This window comes from Podarcis filfolensis, assembly GCF_964270895.1.
Source record: "Podarcis filfolensis genome assembly, chromosome: 2".
In the NCBI taxonomy this organism is placed as follows: domain Eukaryota; kingdom Metazoa; phylum Chordata; class Lepidosauria; order Squamata; family Lacertidae; genus Podarcis; species Podarcis filfolensis.
Genome location: NC_139605.1, coordinates 69,075,860 through 69,100,642, shown reverse-complemented (window position 1 = coordinate 69,100,642; position 24,783 = coordinate 69,075,860). Strand labels below are relative to the sequence as shown.

Sequence of the window (24,783 nt, the reverse complement as noted above, 5' to 3'; positions counted from 1 at the left end):
TTCTCCCCCCTGCAGAATGAAGAGAAACGGAATCTCGCTCTGGGAGGCCATGTTGGATTTGACAGTCTTCCTGATCAGCTCGTCAGCAAATCTGTAGCGCAAGGCTTCAGCTTCAACATCCTCTGTGTGGGTGAGTAAAGTGTGCACTGCAAACGAGAAAAGCACTTGGACAAAAACAACACGTAGAAGAAACCAACTTGTTAGAAGCCTGGGAGAGCCGGTTGCTTAGTGGAAGAACACGTGCTCTGTATGCCCACAAGGTCCCAGGCTCAATCCCTGGTGTCTCCAGTTAAAAGGGCCAGGAGAGATCTCAGCCTAAGATCTTGCCTCATCTACTCTGACAGTAGCTCTCCTAGGCTAGATGGACAAAGAATTTGACCTGGTGTAAGGTAGCTTCTTGTGTTTTTCAGGCACTGTTTTCAAACCACAGCCTTCTGCCCATGGTGGCAGGTGCCCATTGGGACTGGACTGGTGGGGTCGAAAGCAGGGAGCCCTAGCAGTAGGTAGAGTCAGAGCCAATGACAGTCTGAGCTACCCTCCTTCCTGGTCTGGTCGTAAGTAAGAAGGCAGGCAGGCAGGGGCTGAATGAGGGCAGGCTGAGTTTGGCGGGTCGCTTCCCCATTGCCTTAATAGAGCAGTCCCAACACCTTATACCATGCTTGATTTGCAGAGCTGAATCTCCCAAATTTGAGATGTAATGTACTTTGTTGAGGCAAGGCTAAAACTACTACAGTGGTACCTCGGGTTACATATGCTTCAGGTTACATATGCTTCAGGTTACAGACTCCGCTAACCCAGAACTATTACTTCGGGTTAAGAACTTTGCTTCAGGATGAGAACAGAAATCGTGCTCCGGCGGCAGCGGGAGGCCCCATTAGCTAAAGTGGTGCTTCAGGTTAAGAACAGTTTCAGGTTAAGAACAGACCTCCAGAACCAATTAAGTTCTTAACCCAAGGTACCAGTGTAATAGGATTTCAACACCATTCACCCTTTTTTTCTTTTTAGTGGGGTAAGGGCTTTGCTTGCTTTCTATATGACTGGGTTTCATGTGATATTGATGAAGGCCATGACTTATACATTGCTTTCACAATTGTGAAAAAGTCACGTTAAGAAGCTGGATTTTCAAGTAGCTTGCATTTCTAATGGCTGGACCTGCTCCTACGAGATTCAACCATTGGTTAGAATAAAACTCAGTGAATACAGGATTGGGTGGCTTGCACCATATGTTGTTGCCGAAGCTGCAGGCTTGCTTACTTGCCTTCTCCTCCATAGTTTGATAGAGTTGTCTCCCCTATCTTATGACTTTCACAGGGAGCATTAAAGTTACGGTGGTTAGATTGGAATCGGATTGGAATAATTTGCTTCTGGCAATGATAATTGGGGCCTTTGATCTTTGTTTTAATTTTTGAAACATGCATATGATTGCTGGGGAACAGGTTTTGGTCTCCAGAAGGCGACCTACAAGGCCAAATTCTTGCTTTTCTTTTTGCAGATTTAGCTGCAGCAAAAATTCCATAAATGCTTATTGTGTTAATTATAATTTTTCCCAGTCCAATCTGGCGAGTATTGGAAAATACTTTTAAATACATTGTTCTATGTGCTCATGGTTTCTGCTTAGTAAAATAGCTCAGGAGAGAATTTAATATACTCCAGGTCTCTGCTGAGAGCTATAGGTGTGTACAAAAACTTCTGTGTGATTTTGACGCACTCATTGGTATGTTTCCCCTTCCCCTTGTTTTTCACATCACATCTTTCTAATCAGCTAAGTTATTTAACCAGGGAAGCATCATTTATTTTCTGTACTAGAGCAAATGATCGTAATTGTGGTGGGACTTAAAGAAACAGAGCGATGGAATTGGTATATTTTTATCCTTATTATTGGAATAACCTGTAGTTTTAAAGGTTGTTCAGACCTCCAAGGCCTGCTTTTCTGAGCCTGTAGCTGGATGGTACTTGGATATGTGCTTTCTGTAAAGAAGAGTTTGACCTTGATTTGAAGGAAACCCCAATAATGCTGAATTCCTTTCTCTGTTCTCCATTCACCGCAGATTAATGTAACAAAATAAAGATGATCGACATTGATTCTGACAGGAAGACTAAGCATATACTGTAGTTGCGTAGGCAGCAGTATGGGCAAGCAGGAAGGATTAAGGTTAAAGGCCATAAATCAAAAGAAATATATAAAGACCCTTTCTGTGGCTTGGAATGTCTTGATAGAAATCTTAGTTACTAATGGGACTGGGCCAGCCTCGAAAGCTTTCTGTTAACTCATGTTTCAAAATATACCCACACTTCATTGCCTCTCTGACAAAACAGCTCCACTATTTCACAAGCTTGGGTAGCCGCCAGCCATAGCCAGGAGCAAGTATTCCCTGATTCACTTCCCATTTGCTCTGCCAGCTCTCCTTGCAACATGTCCTTGCATCATACACCAGCCCAGGGGTTTCTGGTGCTCTGCCATCTGTCAAATATCCAGACTAGATTGAAATTATTACACTATTCCACACTGATTCATGATCTCTCAAGGGGAGTTTGCCCATAATTAGAACATTGGAAGTTTCCTATAGGGTTGCGGAGAGATCATGTTGACATTCTGTAAACCTTTCCCTTATTAGTCTTCACATCTCGCTGCTCTTTTCAGTTTTATGTCTGGAAAAGCAATGCTAGCCCGTGGCTGCTTAGCAGCACAGAGGATCGAACTTAAAAGAAAGTGGCATGTTTATAGAAAGGATATTGCCTCATGCTATTAATACTGCCTTTTGCTCCTAAAACAAAGGAAGTGGTTGGAGGTGGGAGACACCATCTGTGCTTTAACAGAGATTGAGGAGTTGCACATACTGAAGGTTTGTTTTGTTTGTTAGAAGCCTTTGGGGAGAAAGCTGTAGACAAATCAAAGGGTCTTTATCGTGAACTCCCTGAAATCTATTTGTTCTGAAATCATGAGAAATATTTAGCGGGGGAAAAGACAATGAAGCATCTCCTTATTTCTGGAATTTCTCAGGTGAAACTGGCATTGGGAAGTCAACGTTGATGAACACTCTCTTCAATACAACATTTGAGACTGAAGAAGCCAGTCACTATGAGCACGCTGTTCGCTTGCGGCCACGGACTTACGACTTGCAGGAAAGCAATGTCCACCTGAAATTAACCATTGTAGATGCTGTGGGGTTTGGGGATCAGATCAATAAAGATGAAAGGCAAGTCACTTTCCGATTTGGTGCAGAAAAGCCTGCAGTGCTTCGACGTGTAAAGGAATGTAATGTCTTGGGAACACGCTGGGCCTCACATGAGAGTGCCCATTCATAATGTGATCAGCTGCTTTGGGCAGCCTTCGCCAACCTGGTTTCCTCAAGATGTTTTGGACTACAACTCCCATCAACCTCAGTTAGCACTGTCATTTTGGACTGCAACTCCCATCACTGGCTGGGGCCAATGGGGGTTGCGGCCCACAACATCTGGAGGGCACCAGGTTAGCAACGGGCAGCTTAGGACACAAAGATTTACTCAGCTTATCCCACTCACACTTGGGCTTGGTGGGACATTATGTACTAAATGTTGACACTGAACCTCTGGCCTTTGGACATACCGGCTGTATTGATTATTGATTACTCAACTCGGTGGGTTACTCGAGGTTGATGCTTGAGATGCTGTTCCTCCCTTACATTAACTGCTTCTGACTGTCCTCCCATTACTCTAAACAGTAAGCTAATTGGTTCTTAAGTTTTGCCCTGACTCATTTGCAAAATGGCGGCTGCTGTGCCTCCTCCAGAGTGAGGGAAATAACAATTTGGAGGAAGGAATCCTAGGTCCATAATGGCACTGAGCATCAGCAGGAGAGGGCCTTTCAGTCATGCTTGTGGGCTTCCCAGAAGCATCTGGTTGTTCACTGTGGGAAACAGGATGCTGAACTAGACGGACCTTTTAACCTGCTCCAACAGGGCTGCTCTTCTCTTCTTGGGCAGATGATAAACAATCAGTGCTTTCTCTGTTCCTTTGTGACCCTATCACTTTGCATGTAGCCCCCACCCTTCTCTGGCTTCCATTCTTAGAAACAAGTAGCTGAGGACAGTTGATGTCTGAGTAAAAGATGCATAATGTAATGCAGACTTGGACCCCCCTCCCATGCTCTTTTTCTTCTCCCACACTTTTTTTTTAAACCCCAATAATCTTTTTTAGGCTGTGTAACTGAAAACACTTGTTTAAAACATCAACGTTTTAGTTTGTAAGGATCAAATCTCTTACCGATTTTTTACTTTTCAGGGCAGCTCGTGGTTTTCCTCAGCCATGAGGAAAACTCGTTGCAAAAAATAAATAAATACCCACCAGTTGGGACCTTATGGTGAAGGGTGGGTAATGAATTGAGTAAATGCCTCTCAAATATTTATTGTATTATACATTAATTATGTATTTCTCAGTTATATTTGTATCCTGACCTTCATCCGGGGAGTGTGGAACAGTATTTTAGTCTTGCAACCACTCTGTACAGTTGGTTCAGCTGACAGATGGTGACTAACCCAACTAACTCTGTGAACTCTGTAAATGAGCTGCCATTGGATGCTCACTTGACATATGAACAGTGTGAACATCCTTGGTTATAACTCAAGTGTGTAGTGAGTAACTGTGGTTTCATGTTATCACTTCTGCTTTGTAACAAAGTTATCAAGTTCAGCTCATCAGCATAACACCCCTCCCCCCAGAAGTGCTTTTGGCTTTATTTCCAGTTTCACTTCTTGTGTGTGCACCACCTTCTGCCTAATTTTAGCTTTACCTCATGAGGTAACCTGTCATCGGTTAGCACTAAAGGTTTTTAACATCTCTTGCACTGAATTCTTATCAAAGCTTGGCAGATGGGGGAGACTGGGCCATTCCTTTCACAGCATCCTTGAAAGTGCCCAGTCATTCTTTGTTAACTTTAGCATTCAGGTTGCTAATGGAATTCGTTTTTAGTTACAGGCCGATAGTAGATTACATTGACACGCAGTTTGAAAACTACTTACAAGAAGAGCTCAAAATCCGGCGTTCCCTCTTTAATTATCATGATACAAGAATCCATGTCTGCCTTTATTTCATCACTCCAACCGGTCACTCGCTGAAGTCCTTGGATCTGGTAACCATGAAAAAGCTGGACAGTAAGGTATGTGCTTTACCTCACACATGCTATGAGCATTGACTTTCAATTAAGTACAAGCTTTGGTTGGCACCTTCAACCACCAATCACTGTGTAATTTAATTTATTTGCTTTAGTTTTCTGTACGCCACTTAGAGATTGTTTTAAAATATTAAGTGGCATAGAAATGGTCTAAATAAATAAATTTAAATGTTTATTCACTTTTTATGCCAAGGAGGTAAAAAATTCCCTGTTCTCAGCGGTTGCCTTAGACACTATCCTTCTCACTTCATTACACTCAATTCTAGGCCACTTAAGCGTTATAACATTTGTTGTTGTGAATGTCTCTCTTTGAGCAATCCAGAGTGCATCAACAGTGCTGAGATATGCATGGGTTGGGGAAATAGGTCAGGGGAAGAAAATCCTGTAGGCTTATGGAATTTACGTATCACTGTTCTGATTAAAGTAAGACAGCCCTGACTTAAGTTGTGGGAAACAACTTAACAGAAGTTATAAGAAGATGGTCAACGCAGTAAATCAGTTTGTGTTAACGGCAGTTGTTCTGATGCAGTAGTCATTGGGATGCATTGTTCTGGTGAGTTCAATAAGGCAGCAACCATTTGTGGCTGTAGCCAGATGTAGACCATCTTAGCAATGCTGATAATTGCTTCCATGCAGCGTGTGCTCAGCCAGCCAACTCTCCTCCTAGCTAATGACTAGGTGTGTGATGTTCAAAGCGAAAAAGCAAGTCTTCTGAAGTCCATGCTGTGAGGAGAGCTTGAGGCAGAGGGCAAAGGTCATTCACGTGAAAGGATTCATGTTCAAAACAAAAAGTTCACATTTTTATTGGGTGACCTTTTTAACTTTAAGAACATAAAACATTTTAAATGACCAAATGATGCACTTTGCTAAGGATTAATTTGAACACTGCATCTGCTGAAGAATAGAGATGAGTCACTTATATATTTCGGCTCCATCAGCTTGAATCCTGAGCTGCATATGCTGAGCTTTGCCCACTACTTTTGTGTGTTGCTGTTTGGAGGCTATACTATATCCCTGCCCCACCCCCCAGCAACCACTTCTGACACTGGCAGAATCCTTAATCCTGCATGCATAGATATTTGATCAGATGCATATGTGTATAATGCTCAGTATGCATATGCAATAGAAAAATAGAGAGAGAGAGAGAATCAATCCCAAGTAAACATTAAGGTCTGGTTGATAGCTCCAGTTTAGTCTTTGTTGGCATATGAAGTGAGTATTTAAGATATCAAGATCTCAAAGCATGGGGCTGACAATAAAATAGTAGAAATAACAAGTAGAAAGACAAGTGGCTAACTAGGATTGTGTGCTTCCATTGCAGAACTTTGTCATGTTTTGCTCTCTTTCATTACAGCTCACAGGAAGTTCTTTACAGGGGCATAAATATTAATATAATAATAAACAGTACGTTTCTGGTGGTCAGAGAGGTATCCTAATTTTTCAGAATGGAGTGCCTTGGTAAAGAAAATGTAATGATTAAGTGTAGTCTGAACCTCAGAACCCAGGTCTGTGGGATACGTAGGAAATAACGCTCTCAATTTCCAACTTGCTCTTTGTCCCATTCCGAGAGCTGCTCCTGATTTCAGATGTGGCTTGGATACTACATTGGCTTGAGATTAAACATCTGCTTAGCAAAGATGTAGGCATCTGAACTGGCTATGCATTGATGGGGAGGGGGGCAGCTGTTCAACAACTCTGCAATGTCAGCATGGTGATGTCAGACACTGGGTAGACTGTCTGGGTTTCCTGTGATATTAATGTATCTGGTTCATCCAAATGACTTCACCAGGCTTTTCCAGGGTGGAGGATCATTCTCCGCAGTTCTCTCTCCCATCATGCACTGGGGTGCAGCTGAAGTCATAACCAAAGGATCTGTTGCCTACTTTATCTGATTACTTCCAGACAGCCAAAAATGGCCTTCAAAGCTGAATTACTACATTAAATAATAGATGGCTGAGATTGCACCATGTCTAGCCGTTCATATCTCGACACTCACAAGTTAAAAGTATCCAACCCTATCTCATTTACCACTTTATCTTAACTCAGCATACATTTTGGCACAGTAAAGTACAGCTCTGTTTTGGAAAACCACCTGTTTCTAAAAGGGCTTTTATGATACATGTACGTTTTATTATGTTGGCTTCAATATTTAGCATGCTGATGTTGCATATCTTTAATCTCATTCCATGCTTGCTCTTTCCTTGTGGTCGCTTCACCTGATAATTCAGAAGAGAGATTCTGGCTTTGTTTCCAGCTCTGGAAATGGAATTGGGAGTGAAGGTCAAGAAGATGCAATTTTGGATGCAGTTTTGGGAGGACAGATTGATTACCTGTGGGAATATTTTAAGAGAAATCCCAAGATAATGAAAAGTTGTCCAGCTTGCTCTATAATTCACAATATAGTGATGGGAGATGGTGGCTAGGCTCCAAAGAACTGAGTGGGCTTGTACAATTGGCTTGGGTCAGCCAAGTGGCATATCTTACTCTTTTCAGCAGCTGACTCTCAAGCTAGATCACAAACTGCTTTTACAACTCTGCTTTCTTTTCCAAAGCAGGTCGCACTGAAGGAGTGGGGGAAGCTACTGTTTAAGGAAAAACAAGCCTAAAGCCTCCTTTGGGTGAACAGACTAGTTTTGCAGTTATCTTAATCCAGGCCAGCACTGACAACTGTGTCTTCTTAATGACCCTGACAGTGCTTTGTTGCAGCAAAAGAGCAATAAGCCATGCACCTGCCAATTCACTGCAGATAGAATTTGCTGGGAACTTTGTTCTGTAGGCAGACATGGGAAAGCCATTGTCACTCAAGTACCTGTGTGTTGGTGGGCCACCAGGTATTCAACTTTAAGCTCAATTTCCCTGAAGTTTCCTGGCTTGCTTTTTCATGCTGCTTTTTTAGAGCGTGCTTCTCTGTTCTTTTGGGAACACATCCATGCTCCCCCCTCCCAATAAATTCACCTTTTTAAAAAATCAGCACCTCTGCATTTCTTCAAGCTAATTGCTGGAATCAGTGAATGCATGGTTTAGCAATTAGGTTTAAGAAATAACAACATTTTAATTGGCTGCCAGCTGCTTATAAATTCCATTTGTTCACAAAGCCTGCCAGGAAATTAAAGCAAGGGGAGGCTTAGATCTAAAGCACAACATGCTCTTTTCCAACAGTAGCATTCAGTACCTACAACCTGTGTAAAGTCTTACCTGAGGCAGGGAGCTCCCCAAGAGGTTCAAGGGGCTGCCATGGAATGGAAGTATTGTTCACACACATTGTGCTTGTATGGAGGGGGTTATGAATCCCAGCCAAAATCTCTTTTCATTTGCCTCTTGAAAGCAAACTACTGTTATCAGACAGGATTAGAGCAGATCAAAGTAGATATCTGCTTTACTTTATACCCATGGTACAGTCTTGTTCATCCAGATGTTTTGGACTACAACTCCAAGCAAGCTGACTTACTGCAAGGCCTCAGGAAAAAATAGATTTTTGTGATAGAAAGTCAATTTTTTGACACTGGTTAGATTTAATTGTGTCACATTGACTTCAATCAGAATAGTTCTTTCCCCCCCCCCCTTGCTTTACTTTGAAGGCCCTAATCATACTGCAGTGGACGCTTGGGTTACAAATGTGATCCATGCAGGATGCACGTTCGCAACCCACAGCGTTCGCAACCCGCAGCTGTGCGTCTGCGCACGTGCGGGTTGTGATTCGGCCCTTCTGCGCATGTGCAAAGCGTGATTTAGCGCTTCTGTGCATGTGCAACCACCAAAACCCAGAAGTAACCCATTCCGGTACTTCTGGATTTCGGCGGTCCAAAACCGAACCTGAAACGTCTGTAACCCGAGGTATGACTGTATGTACATTAATAATACTTGGAAGAATAATGTAAATTTCCTTGAATATCTGAATGCAAGAGAATACACTGTGGCCAAGGGTGGCTAAATAATCCATGCCTGAGTGGTAACACTTACTAGTTCAACTGTTTGATGTGACAGACTTGCATTCAGAATGCTAAGCAACATTCTGCTCTTAGCTGGTGCTCCAGACAGCTTGTATTCAGTTAGCTTTTACTCAAGAGTAGACCTATTGAAATTAATGAACAAGGCTAACTTAATTAATTTCAACTATACACACTACTAAGGACGCGGGTGGCGCTGTGGGTAAAACCTCAGCGCCTAGGGCTTGCCAATCGCATGGTCGGCGGTTCGAATCCCCGTGGCGGGGTGAGCTCCCATCTTTCGGTCCCAGCTCCTGCCCACCTAGCAGTTCGAAAGCACCCCTAAGTGCAAGTAGATAAATAGGTACCGCTTTATAGCGGGAAGGTAAACGGCGTTTCCGTGTGCTGCGCTGGTGCTGGCTCGCCAGAGCAGCTTCGTCACGCTGGCCACGTGACCCAGAAGTGTCTCCAGACAGCGCTGGCCCCCGGCCTCTTAAGTGAGATGGGCGCACAACCCTGGAGTCGGATACGACTGGCCCGTACGGGCAGGGGTACCTTTACCTTTACCTTTTTATACACACTACTAGGAGGTTTTGAAATGGGTGGATTGGTGGCAACGGGATATTAAAGAAGAGCGGAGACCTAATTTAATGTGCTTATACAAATGAGATTGGGGGAGCCTAGTATCCCTAACACAGTGCAATTAATGACAGGCCTCCAAAACTCTTTCAGGGGGGAAATACTTCCATTGGTTTTATTTCTTTTTCAGGTGAACATTATCCCTATAATTGCCAAAGCTGACACCATTTCCAAGAGTGAGTTGCACAAGTTTAAGATTAAGATCATGAGCGAACTGGTTAGCAATGGAGTCCAGATCTATCAGTTCCCCACGGATGATGATGCTGTGGCTGAGATTAACTCTGTGATGAATGTGAGTAATGTGCTTACTGCAACAAGTTTTTATAGTTTTGTATTGATAGCAGTGACATATCAAAACTGAAGATTGTGTGAACTGGTAGACTCTATTTGTAGTAGTGCTTTGGTGCTATTCCTCCCATTTCTCAGTGGAGCACTCCTTGTTGTATAAGGAAGCAGTGGGATCTTGTTGGGTTGGCTATTGCGACAGCGCGATGGCCCTTTTCCCCCTGGCGCTGTTGGGGTGCACTCACTTAAAAATAGAGTGTGCCTACCTCACAGAGCACCACTTCCACAAAATCCCTCAAACTACCTCAGATTATCTTGTGGGGGACTTGCGTGAGGTAAAACTTAATAATTAGGAGTCTCAGGTGGGATTTGTTCAAATAAACAATAACGATTTTATTTAACAAGGAGGTTTATGACACGAGTGGATAAAACTTAAGATACTTCAGTTTACAATATTATTTCACTTCAAGGTTTTCTCAGTTGTTTCACACTTAATACTTTGGTTCTTAACAAGGTGGTACTTTCTGTCAGTTACACACCCCTTAGACACCCCTATTCCTGAGGTACTCCAAGTAATAGACCCAAGGTTTCACTGGTTTGGGAGTCTTCTCATACTAGAAGAATCTCTCCCCTCCTGATTGGAATGAGACCTAAGTAAATTGTCTCTTTACAGCCTCTACTTTTCCTGTCTCAGCCTCAGCCTAATTCCTGGCCTAATTACTCTTACAGGACACCACACACTGTCCTTCACACTAAGCTCAGAGACTCCTTTTCTAGCTCGTGATATTTTCCTCAGAGTGGATGCTTCTACCCAGAACCAACTCTCACTCCCTCTCTTCCTGCCTATCCTCCCACCCTCAATCCCAACCTACTCCAAAACCTCCTTCAGTCTCTCCAAATCCTCTCCTTTTCAACTCCCCCCTCCCCGAACCTCAGCCAATCAGAGGCTGTCGTACATTAACCCTTTTCTGGCATGGGAAAAAGAAAAAGAAAATACTTGGGGACTCAACCTGCCCTAGCAAAAACAAACTTTTCTGTCACAGCTATCATCATATACAATAAATACTCATGGGTATTACCAAAATTACTTAGTACTTTCCCAGTAAATAGAATGCTGAACTGTGGTACACAAATAGTCCTACACAACCCAATTACCTGAACTGGACACTCTTTTTAAAATGCCTCTTGCTTAAGCTTGCACTATGGTCAGCTTCATAACAGCAGACAGTGCCAGACAGAGTAGAGATATGAAACATCCCTTTCACACTCATCTTTGAAATGGGGAGTGAATTTGCAATGCTATCTCTAAACATACTGTGTATGTGACAGGATCTACAAGTTGCCTTTTCCCATACCTGAATAAGCTGTGGAGTGTGGAAGCTGAGTGAGTGGGAATACCAGACATCCAGAGTACCTTTCTTTCTTTCTTTCTTTCTTTCTTTCTTTCTTTCTTTCTTTCTTTCTTTCTTTCTTTCACCTTGAGTTGCATCCATATAAAGACCCTGTTGGGTGGATCAATATGATTACTCATTGAGGCAAAACCTGTTGCTTGGGCAGTAGCTTGCCTACAGTTATTTAATGGTAAGGATTCACCCCATGAGTCCCATCTGTGGAAGCCCTGAGCAAGCAACGTGATAGTATACATCTGAGCAATGAAGAGTCAGGTGGGATATGGAATATATAATCTACCCAAAAGCATTCTTTTTGGCAAAGGTTGTTTGTGGAGAAAGTGACTGTGTGAAATCTTCAGTTCTTGGTTTATAGTTGAAAATTCTAGGGTTCCCCCCCCCCTTTTGTCTTGTTTTAGTGTAACAGCAGAAGATTTTTCAGAATGTTTCTTTCTTTGCAGTTCTGCTGTCAGCAAAAATGTCAATACCACAGATGTGGGAAATGTGATTCTGTGCTACGAGGAGTTGAACTGAGGCTGAGGGCGCAAGTGACATTTTATATTTTGCACTGAATTCCGTGGTTATGTGTCATTTTAGGCTCATCTACCGTTTGCTGTTGTAGGAAGCACAGAAGAGGTAAAGGTTGGAAATAAAATGGTGAGGGCTCGGCAATATCCTTGGGGTGTGGTACAAGGTAAGTCGGAAGCCAAGCCTCTTGACAGTGTTGTGTAAACTTTCCTTGATTGTTTCCTGCTCTTGTAGCTGTATGGGCTGTAGTCATCATTATTCGTACTCTGAGTAAACCATTGAAATGAATGGACATGACTAATGGACCATTAATTCCAGTAGATCTACCCAGAGTATGACTAGCCCAATGGGTTTACTAATGTTCAGTTTTATGCCAAAGTCAGCTTGCCCTCAGCTCCAGGAAATGTCACAGTCCTCTTTCCTATAAAAGTCTTTCATAAGGAACATTCCTATCATGTTACCTTTAGATGACAATTAGGTTTCCCCCCCCCTAATTGTGCTTGGCACCATCTAATTTTTAGCACCTGGCAGTTTATTTTGATGCCTGTTCTCTGTTTTCATTGCTAGGCTGGTAATTTATTGTGTCATTATACATTTTTTATTTTTACTGATTATTTGTCAGTTGCAGTATCTGTGGAAATGTTCCCAAGGGTGGGGGGGGGGACTTCAAAAGCACACACAAAAAATATGCATGCTGATCTGGCAAGGCTCTGTGGTGTTTTATTTTACAATTGTTTTTGTAAGCTGATTTTCCAACAACAAAGTTGAGCTAAAAGTGGTTCCCAAAGATAGCAAAGTGTATTAAAAACGGATGCTGTTGCTATTTTTTCATTTATTAATTGCTTCCTATGAAGAATCCCAAAGTGATTTTACAATACAATTAATACATTTATAAAACAATTGCATATATACATTAAAAATAAATTATATATAAATGCAAAAACAATTAAACAATACTCCAGGTGATCTATTAATATAAATCAAAAGCAGATGGTAATAATGCAATAAATACATCAATACACAATTAAAATACAGTTGAATACAAGGATACAAAAACACCTTCATGGTCGCTACAAATTCATGCTATATACTCACTAAGCTGCTCCTTAAACCAAGGCTTTCAAGCATAGTGGCACCAGTAGTTTTAGAAGACTGTTCCTGATTAAATTAGACAGGCACCTAAAATTCTGGTGTTTATCTGTTAAAAACATTTTTGTTTCATCAGTATTTTTAGAAAATTTATTCAGTTTATTTATTTATTTATTTATTCAATTTATTCTGTATTTTTTATTTTATGATGCTTTGATGATTTTATATTACTTTTTTGGTGTGTATCACCACAATATTTTCGTTAGAAGCTAGTGTTATATAAATACCATAATAAAGAAATGAAAAACATTTTTTTAAAAAAACCAGTTTCACTCAGATAAGTACCAGACACAATCATTTCCTGCTTCCAAATAAACAAGCCTAAAACAATAAATCACCATAACAATAATATGGATGATATCCTGCATTCCATATTTATTTATACAGAGGCAGCAATCCGAAATGCAATTGCTAGAGAGTAAGCCCCTTTTGTACCCAAGGGTGACCTCTGAGTAAATTTGCATAGGATTGTGTTATAAGGTTTGCTAATCAGACAGCACGAAGCTGTCCTCCTCTTAACGGAGGAAACACTCCTTCAATTCTGCTTAGAACATTACACCAACAAAGGAAACCCCAGAATTTTGAGTCAAGTTGGTGTGTATAAAGCATGGGTAGGCAAACTAAGGCCCGGGGGCCGGATCCAGCCCAATGGCCTCCTAAATCCGGTCTAGGAATCAGCGTGTTTTTACATGAGTAGAATGTGTCCTTTTATTTAAAATGCATCTCTGGGTTATTTGTGGGGCATAGGAATTTGTTCATCTCCCCCCCCAAAAAAATAGTCAGGCCCCCCACAAGTTCTGAGAAACAGTGGACCGGCCCCCTGCTGAAAAAGTTTGCTGACCCCTGGTATAAACCATCCATTTTTTCACAATGGCTACGCTCCTTCTCTTCATTTGCTCAGTTGAGAATGAAAGCCACTGTGACTTTGTAAAGCTGCGAGAGATGCTGATCCGTGTCAACATGGAAGATCTGCAGGAGCAAACTCACACTCGCCACTATGAGCTTTACAGGCGGTGTAAGCTAGAAGAAATGGGCTTCAAAGATACTGATCCTGACAGCCAGCCATTCAGGTGAGAGAGCATCATCCTCTCCATTCTTGCTTTCCACTGGAATACCTGTACAGGTGTGTGAAGGCTGCAAGTTCTGTCAGAATCTGGGGCACTCTTGTAAGCAGGATGACAGTAATGTGTCATGTCCTTACTGCCTCACCGCCTCCCTCTTTGACACATGCATGCGCAGCACATGTACGTAGGTGTAGCTTTATAGCTGCTTATTGTCTTCCGTTGTTTTTCAGCACCTTTTAACGTCTAAGTGATTTGAGGTTTGTGTCTTTTGTGTCTTAACCAGCCTTCAAGAAACCTATGAGACCAAGAGAAAAGAATTCCTCTGTGAGTTGCAGAAGAAAGAGGAAGAAATGAGGCAAATGTTTGTGAACAAGGTCAAGGAAACAGAGTTGGAACTGAAAGAAAAGGAGAGAGAAGTGAGTGGCAGAGAATGGAATCTGGGCCACAGATTCATATGGCCAAAAGTAGTAGGGGTGTGTGGGTGTGGGTGTGTGTATTCCTATGACACTACAATTATAATATTCCAACACTGAGAAGCAAAGAAAATGAGAATTTCCTTGCTGGATCCAACAGAGGCCTGTCAAATCCAGCATTCTGTCTCCATTGATATGAGCAGCCAGATCCTTCTGGGAGCTTAGAAACAGGGCATTAAAGGGGCATTCATCCTGTGGGGAATGCATTAGAGGGTTAGGATTGCCCCCTAATTTGTTTAATCCATTTTTAAGGCCATCTAATCTATTGCTGTTGACTATACCTTGTGGTAGTATATACCTTACTTTTTGTGTGTGAGAAACTACTGCCAGTTCATTTCATAGGCTGGCTCAAACTTTTATTTTATATGAAGGTTGTGGAGGAAAGGCTTAAAACTTCTGAATTTTTGTATTTGAATTTATTAAGTTTAAGGTTTATTACTCCAGGGCTTTCAGTATCTAAAACCTAGATGAAACAATCCCAGAATGACTGTATCCATGTCATACCTCCAGCATTATCTTACCCTATCTATGAGCTGCTTCATTTTTTGTAAAAGAAACCTTTCAACTACAGTGGTACCTCATGTTACGTACCTTCCCACTTATGAATGCTGTGGGTTACGTGCTCCGCTAACTCGAAAGTAGGTGCCCCTTGTTGCGACCTTTGCCCCGGGATGCGAGTGGAAGTTGCGCTCCGGCGGTGCAGCAGCAGTGGGAGGCGCCATTAGAGAAAGCACGCCTCATGTTATGAGCAGTTTCCTGTTGCAAACGGATCTCTGGAATGGATTAAGTACGTAACACAAGGCACCACTGTAATCATGAAGGCATGTTTCTATCCTTCAGGAGCACAGGGGGCTAATCTGACACATGAAGGTCAGGCAAGTGGGTGTCAAATAATTGTAAACCTTTGTTCTTCAGCTGGAACCAAGGGCCAGGCCATATATTAATGGAGTGGAGGAATTGCTGCTTTCACTATAGTGGTCGCTCCACTAATGTCTGTGGAAAGAACCCATACAAGTCAGGCAGATTATTCTTTCCATGGTGGTATGCAGGTGTATTGAGAAGCAGAATTAGTCCATCCCACATGGATCCATTACGTAGATGTTAATCAGACCAGTGCTGGATCCAGAAGGGACACCTGTGTTTCTCATTAGGGTTTAACTCTGGTGACCTATAGGACACACTTGCTTGGATGGTAGTGCCCTGCTGTAGGTCAGGATTGGGTTCTACTTCCTGGCAGTGGAGGCAGCACTGACTGGGTTTTTTCCTCCCCTCCTTTGGCCAGTTGCATGAGAAGTTTGAACATCTAAAAAGAATGCATCAGGAAGAGAAGAGGAAAGTGGAGGAGAAGAGAAGAGAGCTGGAGGAGGAGATGAACGCCTTCAACAGGAGGAAAGTGGCAGTTGAAACCCTGCAGTGTCAGTCTCTGCAAGCCACTTCACAGCAGCCGCTGAAGAAGGACAAAGACAAGAAAAAGTAAGCAGTTTGACATGAGCTTCACTTTGTTTCCATCCTTTCCCAAGACATTCACACCCAAGTCAAGTCATCTAAAAATATTGCAACAGATGAGTTATTTTTTTAAAAAAAAGTGGTGGGAAGGAATGAGGAGGGGCTCAAGAAGCGGTTTAGACAATTTCCAGAATTATAAAGAAGCCCCAATTTCCCATTCTAACAGAATAAGCCAAGGAAATGTTGTATAAATTTTAGCCGTAGTTTTGCAACCATACCAAAGATTTGAGGAGGGGAAAGACCTCCATCTTAGACTAATGAAGATTGACCCAGTAAATGCTGCTTCTGGCCCCAGGATAGTCTGTCACTTTTTCCTGAAGTGCATTAGCAATGAAAACAAGCATAAAACAATTTCATACAAAAACAAGTTCACACACACACACACACGCATATACACACAACTAGTATTAATTCTTTGTCTACTGGCCACCATGAAAGGGAAATAAGAGAGTTCTATATAAATAAATCAGTATTGTTTTATGTAGTGTTGACATTAAGCATCCCCAACAGGAATTCTTGTTCCATGGGATCTTGAAATGCAGTTGATTTTATTTTTGGTTAGAGTAGGTTCTGTTCTCCATGTAGGTCTACTCATTATAGTGGACAAATTTAATGTTCAGGCTGCATGTTGTGTCATACCTCCGCATGAACGTGTGCAGTTGCCTTGATACAAAGACCATTAGCCAATCCAGCCCATTACGCTGAGAAGCAGTGTCTGTCCAGAGTCTCCGGCAGAGATCTTTCCTACACTGCTGTGTGAGATCTTGCTGACTGGAGATCTTACAGATAAAACTGGGAACCTTCCCTCAGGCAAAGCATATTCTGTACCACTGAGTCATGTTTCATCCCTCCAGATAAACTGGTACATGGGACCCTAGCAATTACCTTATTGGAGCAGATCAAAGGTCTTCTAGTTCAAACAGGGGCCCGCCATGTCTCTGGGAAGTCTAGAAAAGAGGATATTGTGGAGATACCACTTTTGATCTTTGTCTCCAGTGTTTTGATCTTTGTCTCCAGTGTTAACTGGCAGACTAAAACAGGACTTCCATATTCAAAATATATTTGTTGAATCTCATTGTAAAGCTGTCTAATCCAGCGACCACACTGCATCTTGTGATACTGAATTCCACAAACAAGTTTTCAATATCCGAATAAGCACATTTTTGTTTTGAATCAGCTGCTAAAAGTGTTTCTCCAATGTACTCTTCCGGCAGGTTATCACCTCTTTATAGCTGCTACTCGTAGTTGAGCCAGCTGCAGTACAAAATGGGGATAAACAGGGATAAAAACCATACTACTACTTTGCTACACCTGATATTTTATACTTATTAAAATATTGAAGTTCATGGAGGTCCAGGCCTTGTTTTTGGTAACCATGCATCATAATGATAATGAAGGTGAGAATACAAAGCAAGGATTAGCTCAGTTCAAGTTTAAATTTAAGTACAGTTTCCTGCTACCTGTGCGAGATTGTTTGAAGACAATTAAATCCCTCCACTGCAAATTAATAATTTTCCTGCTTAGAACGTACTGAAACTTCTGTGGCATATTTATTGTTGTTCTCGCTAATACTTCTTTTTCTTGCTAATACTATGGAGGACGCCTGCCTCTCATCTTTAGCATCTCTTCTACTTGATCTAGGATCCAAGAGCCATAGCTTGTTTTATGAGATATACTCTGATTCACGTCGGATGGTTTTCAGTGATCTGCTGTAACGCAGTCTTTGTTTCAAAGTATTGCCATGTGTGATACGGTTGCATGTCCAGCCTTTGAGATTAAAGGTTTCCTTTACTTAAAAAGGCGAGGATAACGCTGAAACGTCTTCCTCAACCTATGCTTGCCTATGAATACTTGCCGGCATTCATATGCATACCTAGCCAACCAGCTGCAGAAGTTGTGCGTATCTTCTCCTTCTGGTCCATTCAAGGACTAGTACGACAGTTCTGATGCTTTGATAACTCTGGAGAATGTAACAGGCATTCTAGTCTCTGCTGTGGTCTGTAGCTTCCCCAGACCTCTGCCCCTGGTTTTTCTACCCTCAGTTCAGTCAGAGGCAACTCACCTGTTCAAGTATTCAGAACCACATAGCAATAAGCCTGTGAGGGAAGAGAGCAGGACTGTCACACTGTGCTGGTACCTCCTGCCACCACTTCCCAATGCTGTTTGTGCATGTTTGCTGAGGGTTCTAGCTCACAGGGAAAGCCCACGTGTCCATCAGGCTCCTGCATTGCAGACATGCCCCCAACACAGAGACAGAATTGGAGAGAGGCTAGCATGGATGTGGAGGCAGGGCAAGGGTGCACAGTCCTAATTTTCTTCGTCGTGCAATTATAGTCATGGTTGTGAAGGTCTTTGTAGACCTGAAGTTGCTTAGCACATGTGTTGATATCCTCATGCTGTTGTTAGAGGTCAGGCTCAGCTGATACTAGCTGCCAACTTTTCCAGATTCTTATTCCCAAGAGTGGGCTCACGTGTTACCTTTGTAGCATGAAAGCCACTTCTGCCTGGACCACTGCTAGATTAGTGACATCTGTAAAGAAGGAACTTGCCTGTGTTAGGATCATGGTGGGGAATCCTTCTTTCCTACTGTTGTCAGGAAGTGGTGGTGACATCACTCTACCATGTGAATGAATCCTCCAATGATAATATTGTGAGGGATGTCAAATAGCCCGCCTTGGATCCGTGATCTCTGTTAGTTGCTTATTACTGCCCAGATACAATGCACGCAGCTTGGGCCCTAGGAGTAATAATGCAGGTTTTATAAGAGATTTTTTAATGATCTGTGTAATACAATAACTGCTGTCCTTGCAGCTACAGTGTAAAAGAGAGGAATGGATGACATTCTGCAAGTGGCATATAGTGTACCAGAGCTGGGGATGGTGCAAAAAATGGTGTAGGCAAGGTTGGGGGGGAAACTCGCCTGAAGCAAGTTGATGTGAACTTGACAGCCAATGACTTTCTGAGCTAATGCGTGTTACAAAATTCTGGCAATTTGCTTTGCCTCAGAATGTTAGTAGTTTTGCATTAACTATTTAACTTCAAGTAAAGAACCCTAGTGTTTTTATGTGATTTATACCTTTTTTATCTTTTTTTAAAAAATGATATGATTGTGTGACTAAGCTGTAGAACTGATCAACAACTACATAGTCTCAGATGATGTAATATTTGCTGTGTAATACACAGTGCAATCTATTTTTTCCATGCATACTTACCCTAGGTAAGTGGATGATGGCGATTGTAAGATAAATTGCCCATCTAGTAGTTCAAACTAAAAGGTCTAGCACAAGTTGTAGAAAAGTTACAGAATTGGGCTATAAGATTGCTATAGGGGCTTCTGTCTCATATATAAGAGGCTTCTTTGTTCTTTACGCATGCTAAATTTCAGCCTCTTGTCTTCCGTGAATTAAGAATGTTTGTGATGATTTGTGCTTGTGTTAAGCTTAATATGATGTTGTATCCTTTTGACAGATGCCTGGTTATCATGATTAGTTCTATCAAACATTACTAGTACTTATTTCTTTTTCTTTTTAAAAAAATTCAGCAGTTTTGGTGAACAGCCTATTTATATTTCTGTATGAATCTTATGGAGCAGCAGCGTAACTATCCTATTTAGCATGAGCAAGATGACTTACAATATGATGAGCTAAAGTGAGTCACAATAGCCTGTCTAGAACACCAGTGTCAGCCACCACCAATCCAGGATCTTGAACAGACCCAAGTCCTTCTAACAGAGATCTTAAAAACAGAAATGCCTGAGATTGAACTAGATGACTCATAAGTTTAAAAACCTGTGGTCTGTTATTCAGGTAAACTGATTAATCTTATCTCTAGTGCAATTAATTAGATTTTTTGTTTTGTCTTTTTTAAGAAGTAAGGCAAGAATGATTTGATTTTGATCATGGAGTGGTCTGGTTTACATAGAACATTAAACCATGGTTTAATGTTATGTGGCCAAACCTTCGCAAGCCCAAGCAAAGAGTCAGACTCACTCACATCACTTTCCTCCTTCTCCAGCCAGGAGTGTGACTTCTGCTGAGCTTAGTTTAACTTGCAAATTAACTCAGCTTAGCATTACATGTGTACCAGCAATCCTGGTTGGAAACTAGTAATCGTTAGTGAAACAAGCCAGCTTCATAATCCATAGTTTGAGGTTGGCTTGTTTGGAAACTAACCATGGATTGATTTAAACCAGGATACCGGGTTCATATGTAACGCTAAGCCAATATTTTCTGGAATCGAAACTAAACTCAGCAGAAGTTCTGTTGGCTGCACAACAGAGGAAGGGAAGAGAATACTTGCCTGATGCTTTGCACAGGCTTGGGGAGGCTTATTCACACAACACTAGACCTTGGTTTAGTGTGGCATGTAAGTCCCAAAGGATCACATTGCGTTTTTGCCACTAACATTGTGTATGATATTGCTTTACGTTTTCGTTATGTTTGATTTTCTATCGTTTAATTTTTGCTTTTTATGTTTTCGTTTCAGTTGATCTCACACACAGACTTGTATGCCAGGAGCGGACTCTGTGCATTCATATGTTTTAGTTGCTTGCTTTTCCACCTTGTGAATCCTTCTGTCATACCATTGTGCAAGTGAAACAGCATGAAAGACAAACTGACCATCTGGTGCGTTTTTCAGTGACTGGATTGTGACTATGCAGGATGTTAACGTTTTTAAGAAAACATTTGCCTTGTCTTTGCAGATTCCCTGTGGAAAATACTCGTATTGCTAGTTCTGAAATGTCAGGGGTTTAATTTGTTTTAAACCCAATGAATTACTATCTATTTATAAAATGGCCCTAACTATATCTAATACATTTTTAAAAATGCAATCTTGATGAAAGAGTTCCGTATAAAAGTTTCTGTTGGGAACCTGTTTATTTTCATTTTTCAAATTTATTTTAGGTTAAATATCACCAATATTTTATTTTTAACAAAAATTGCAATCTAAATGCATTACGAGCTTGAAGTGACACTTTAAATTTATTATTTGAAGAAGGCAGTTTCTACTTCATAACGTGCACACTAGTGTGCAGTTTAAATAAGACAAACATCTTGTATATTGTTCTGCTATTTATATTATGTTGCTGAAGTGCAACTCCTTATTAAACAGTAGTTCCTTTTCTTTCACTAGTGTATGCTCCTGTCTGAGTAGATGTTCATCCTCAAACTTATTATTTTTAATAATAAATAAAATAAATTACAACTCCATAATCAAAAGTAGAACCTAGAAAATTGCAGTTAATGTTTATAAATCACTCTCTGCATCCATCTCCACTCTGGATGCTACTTCTGCCTTTAATGCTGCTCCCATTTTTTAAACCTGTTGATTTTGACTATCCTAAAACAAACAGGATTTGGATATTTCAGTGGCTGGAAGGAGATGTTCTCATTTTTATGGTGGCGGTGAAACAATCAGTAAAAATGGCTTTGATAGAAAGAATTCCCTGTACTTCTTGAACCGAAGGCAGCTATCAGTTAAAGTAATCCTTCAAACACCTAGATGTGAATATTTTTAAGACAATGTCTTTGTGCAGATTTACATTCTTTAGCCAAGCTCACGCACATGAGTTGACCAAATCCAAAAAAGCCCCTTTAGACGAAATTAAGAGGGCTCCTTAACATGATTTGCTTTTCCAAATGTATCATGCCTTTTTGCCACATGCTTTGTGGAAGGATGCATTTGAGACAAGGGCTTGTGAAATGACTGCAACTTTTAGGAGCATCTCAGCCTGCCAGACAGGCCACCCTGAGATCCAGCAGGGTTGCTTGCTGTGAGTGGGGATGCAAATATACGTTGGACACCTTCATGAATTAAAAGTGAAAATGGCAAAGTTCCATGTTCAGCAGATCTCCCTGTAGTGAGGAAAAATGAGTTGCATGGCCCAATTAACACTAACTGGGCTGCAGGGCAAAGATTTCTCAGGTCATCTGTGAACTTCCACAACGTTGTTGAACATCACATTTTATTCTTTCCATAAGCTTTGGTGAGAAAACCCATATTCACGGCTAGCTGTAAGAGCTTGTTTGCATAGAGAAGTACAGATGGGAGGCTGGAATACTTAGTAAGGCTTGTGTACACACTCCTGTCTCCTCTGCATTCAGTGGGCTCCCACCACTGGTTTGGGAAGCCATGGATGACAAAGTTAGCCGCAGCCTGTAGCTCTTTGTGGAAGACTGCATTTTTATTCCTGCCCACCCCACCCCACCCCAGCCCCGCCAAGCCAGCTCCCATCTGAGCTGAGAACTGCTCATTGGGTAAAAGTATCCCTTTCCTGTCTCCAGCCTCAGGTGGGAACAATATACCAAGGCATGCTGATGTGTACAACAGCATGCAAATGCAGTTATGAAACACAATGAAAAAGAACAACCCTCCGTTTTAAGCCAATAATGTGTACACAGCCTGAGAGTCTCCTGCCAGTTCTTTTCTGCTGTATTGTGCAAACCTGGGATGCACCTGTCACCCAAAGGGAGACATGGACAAGCCAGGGGTCACACAGTTCCCCACCACCACCTTCCCCCGTCTCAGTAACAGTTCACATCTCTTTTTTGCTATGGAATTAATTTAACCTTCCACTTCAGTTCTCTTCAGTGCTGTAGCATAGCCCGTTTTTAATTTTTAAAACTGCAAAAGGCATCTTTTCTTGCTTGTCTCAAAGTAGTATTTAGCTATAGTCCGGGTCTAAGGTTCCTCATCTTTTCCCACAGAAGCCCATTACACATGCTCAGATATTGAAACCCTGTCTTTTGTTTGCTTGTTTGTTTTTCTCTTAAAAGGACAATGTCTGAATATATTGAAAAATATGTTGCAGTATTACTTGATAATTGTAAAAAAAAAAAAAACCTCATGAAAAAATTATACTGGTACTGTTTAATAGCAGACCCACCTAATGGTGGTATAGTGGATAGTTAACCATTTTTTAGGTGTTTGTAGTAATCTGAATTTAATAAATAAAAAGGCTGTGCCTCTATTAAGCTAAATATATTTTCTAAAATATTAGCTTTCAAAACAGTAGGGAAGGGGGAATGGTTGTGCACAGGATCAAATATGCTGCATTATGTACACGATGACAATCCTGACACGCAATCAGTTAAAGTTGCAAAAGCAAACCATGTCCGCTTGTGTGAAAACAAGATTTCACATGAGCCTGGAAATTAATTAATATGAACAAGGCTGCAGGGTTGTGGAATAAAGGTGTGGTTTTTAAAATCAGACATGCAAACTAATATAGCATGGTAAGTTTTCCAGCAGTTGCATAAGGCAGCAAGATCATCTATGCAAATATTTTCTTTCTGATTGGCTTTCTGGCAATCACTTTGTTTCAGCCCTATTTGAAAGTTTATGAAAAAGTGGTAGCAATAATGAAAAGATAAAACATGTAGACACATGGCCATAATGGCAATATATTTCTGATGAAGACATTCAGAATGTATGTAACAATATATTAAATACAATTATATATATATGTATGTATGTATGTTTGTGTGTTTGTACCTTTATGTTGTGCTGACCATTTTGTCATTTTTAGTGAAATACTGGCCTCAACGTTTGCTGGCCCCAGTCTCTTTGTTAAACTTTTTGCAATAGTCTTCCCCAGTAGAAACCAGTATCATTTTTCTCAGCTGGGATAGTACTTGACTTTGCATTTTTTGTATGAGACCAAATTGCATATAGTAGGTTCTATATGTTATTTCTTATTTAATAAGTTCCTGGTTATTACAATGTGACACTAATCTTAAATTAATTCTTAAAACTAAGCTTGAAGATTCACCTCTTATGTGTGAGGTAAGAAAAACAGGAAGACAACAATCTGTTCAAATCTCTCCGTTCTGTATGTAGTTTGACGAATGGAAAGACCGCTTTCCAGTGAACATGCATATTTTTCTGTTTTCAAGCTTGCATATTTTAGATGACTATTCATTTTGTAGTTTGCATATTTTGATTGGAGCAAAGCAGTTATTTCCACCTGGAAGATCGTACTGAATGAAACTTACAAGGAGGCAACAGGAAAACCTATGGAACTGATTTCATGGATTGCTAACATGTCACTTTCATTTTTGTTTTACAAGTTTTTTTTTAAGCTTTCACTTTTTCAGTTTCCTTTGTACTTCTTTCTTTTTATTAAATGTTACATTTTATTTTGAGTTCTGGTCTTTTTATTTTGATATATATATTCCTTTCAACCCATATCAATTAGACCAGTATAATGGGGTGGGGGGAGAATAATTTAACAAATCCAATTTGCATGTAAAGCTCTGCTCTATCATCTCCTTAAGCTGATGGGATGAAACTATAATTTCACTGATCTCAGTGGGTCCAGACCATGTTACATGCACAAACACTTGGAATCAGGGTTTGTCTGGGTTTTTAAACAGTTGCATTGGGTGATATTACATACTTATATATCATTTTGCTCCTAAGGATGGAGCAAATTCACACATTTGTTACCCTGCTCTGATATACATCAAAGGCTACCTTGCTCTTTACAGAATTGTCAAGATGGCACAGCATAATGCTATAAGGCCAAACTTGCTCAAAAGAAACACAAGGCTTCACTTCTGGTCAAATGTAAGGGAGATGAGGTTTGGCTTGGACATGAGGCAAAGTGCCTAATATGCATGGTGTGTGCAAGGAATGATCTGGTTAGAGAGAAGTTTAAGGAAGTTGCATTGTCAT

General features: G+C 41.1%; 1 protein-coding gene across 7 annotated transcripts in view; it reads left to right on the top strand.

Annotated features, from left to right (window-relative positions):
• The window catches only part of SEPTIN8 (septin 8), a gene marked incomplete at its 3' end in the record, with an annotated part of 54,810 nt that overhangs the window by 22,090 nt on the left and 7,937 nt on the right, over positions 1-24,783 (top strand). For 2 of the 7 annotated variants that reach the window (XM_083600159.1, XM_083600162.1), the window contains exons 2-10: positions 16-130; positions 3,002-3,197; positions 4,948-5,134; positions 9,845-10,006; positions 11,985-12,081; positions 13,966-14,134; positions 14,412-14,544; positions 15,884-16,074; positions 20,593-24,251. In XM_083600159.1, coding sequence (XP_083456285.1) covers positions 16-130; positions 3,002-3,197; positions 4,948-5,134; positions 9,845-10,006; positions 11,985-12,081; positions 13,966-14,134; positions 14,412-14,544; positions 15,884-16,074; positions 20,593-20,596 — 1,254 coding nt within the window. Of the gene's footprint in view, positions 1-15; positions 131-3,001; positions 3,198-4,947; positions 5,135-9,844; positions 10,007-11,984; positions 12,082-13,965; positions 14,135-14,411; positions 14,545-15,883; positions 16,079-17,321; positions 24,252-24,783 lie in introns of those variants that run through there. The other 5 variants (XR_014544816.1, XM_083600157.1, XM_083600160.1 and 2 more) reach the window with 4 other exon arrangements.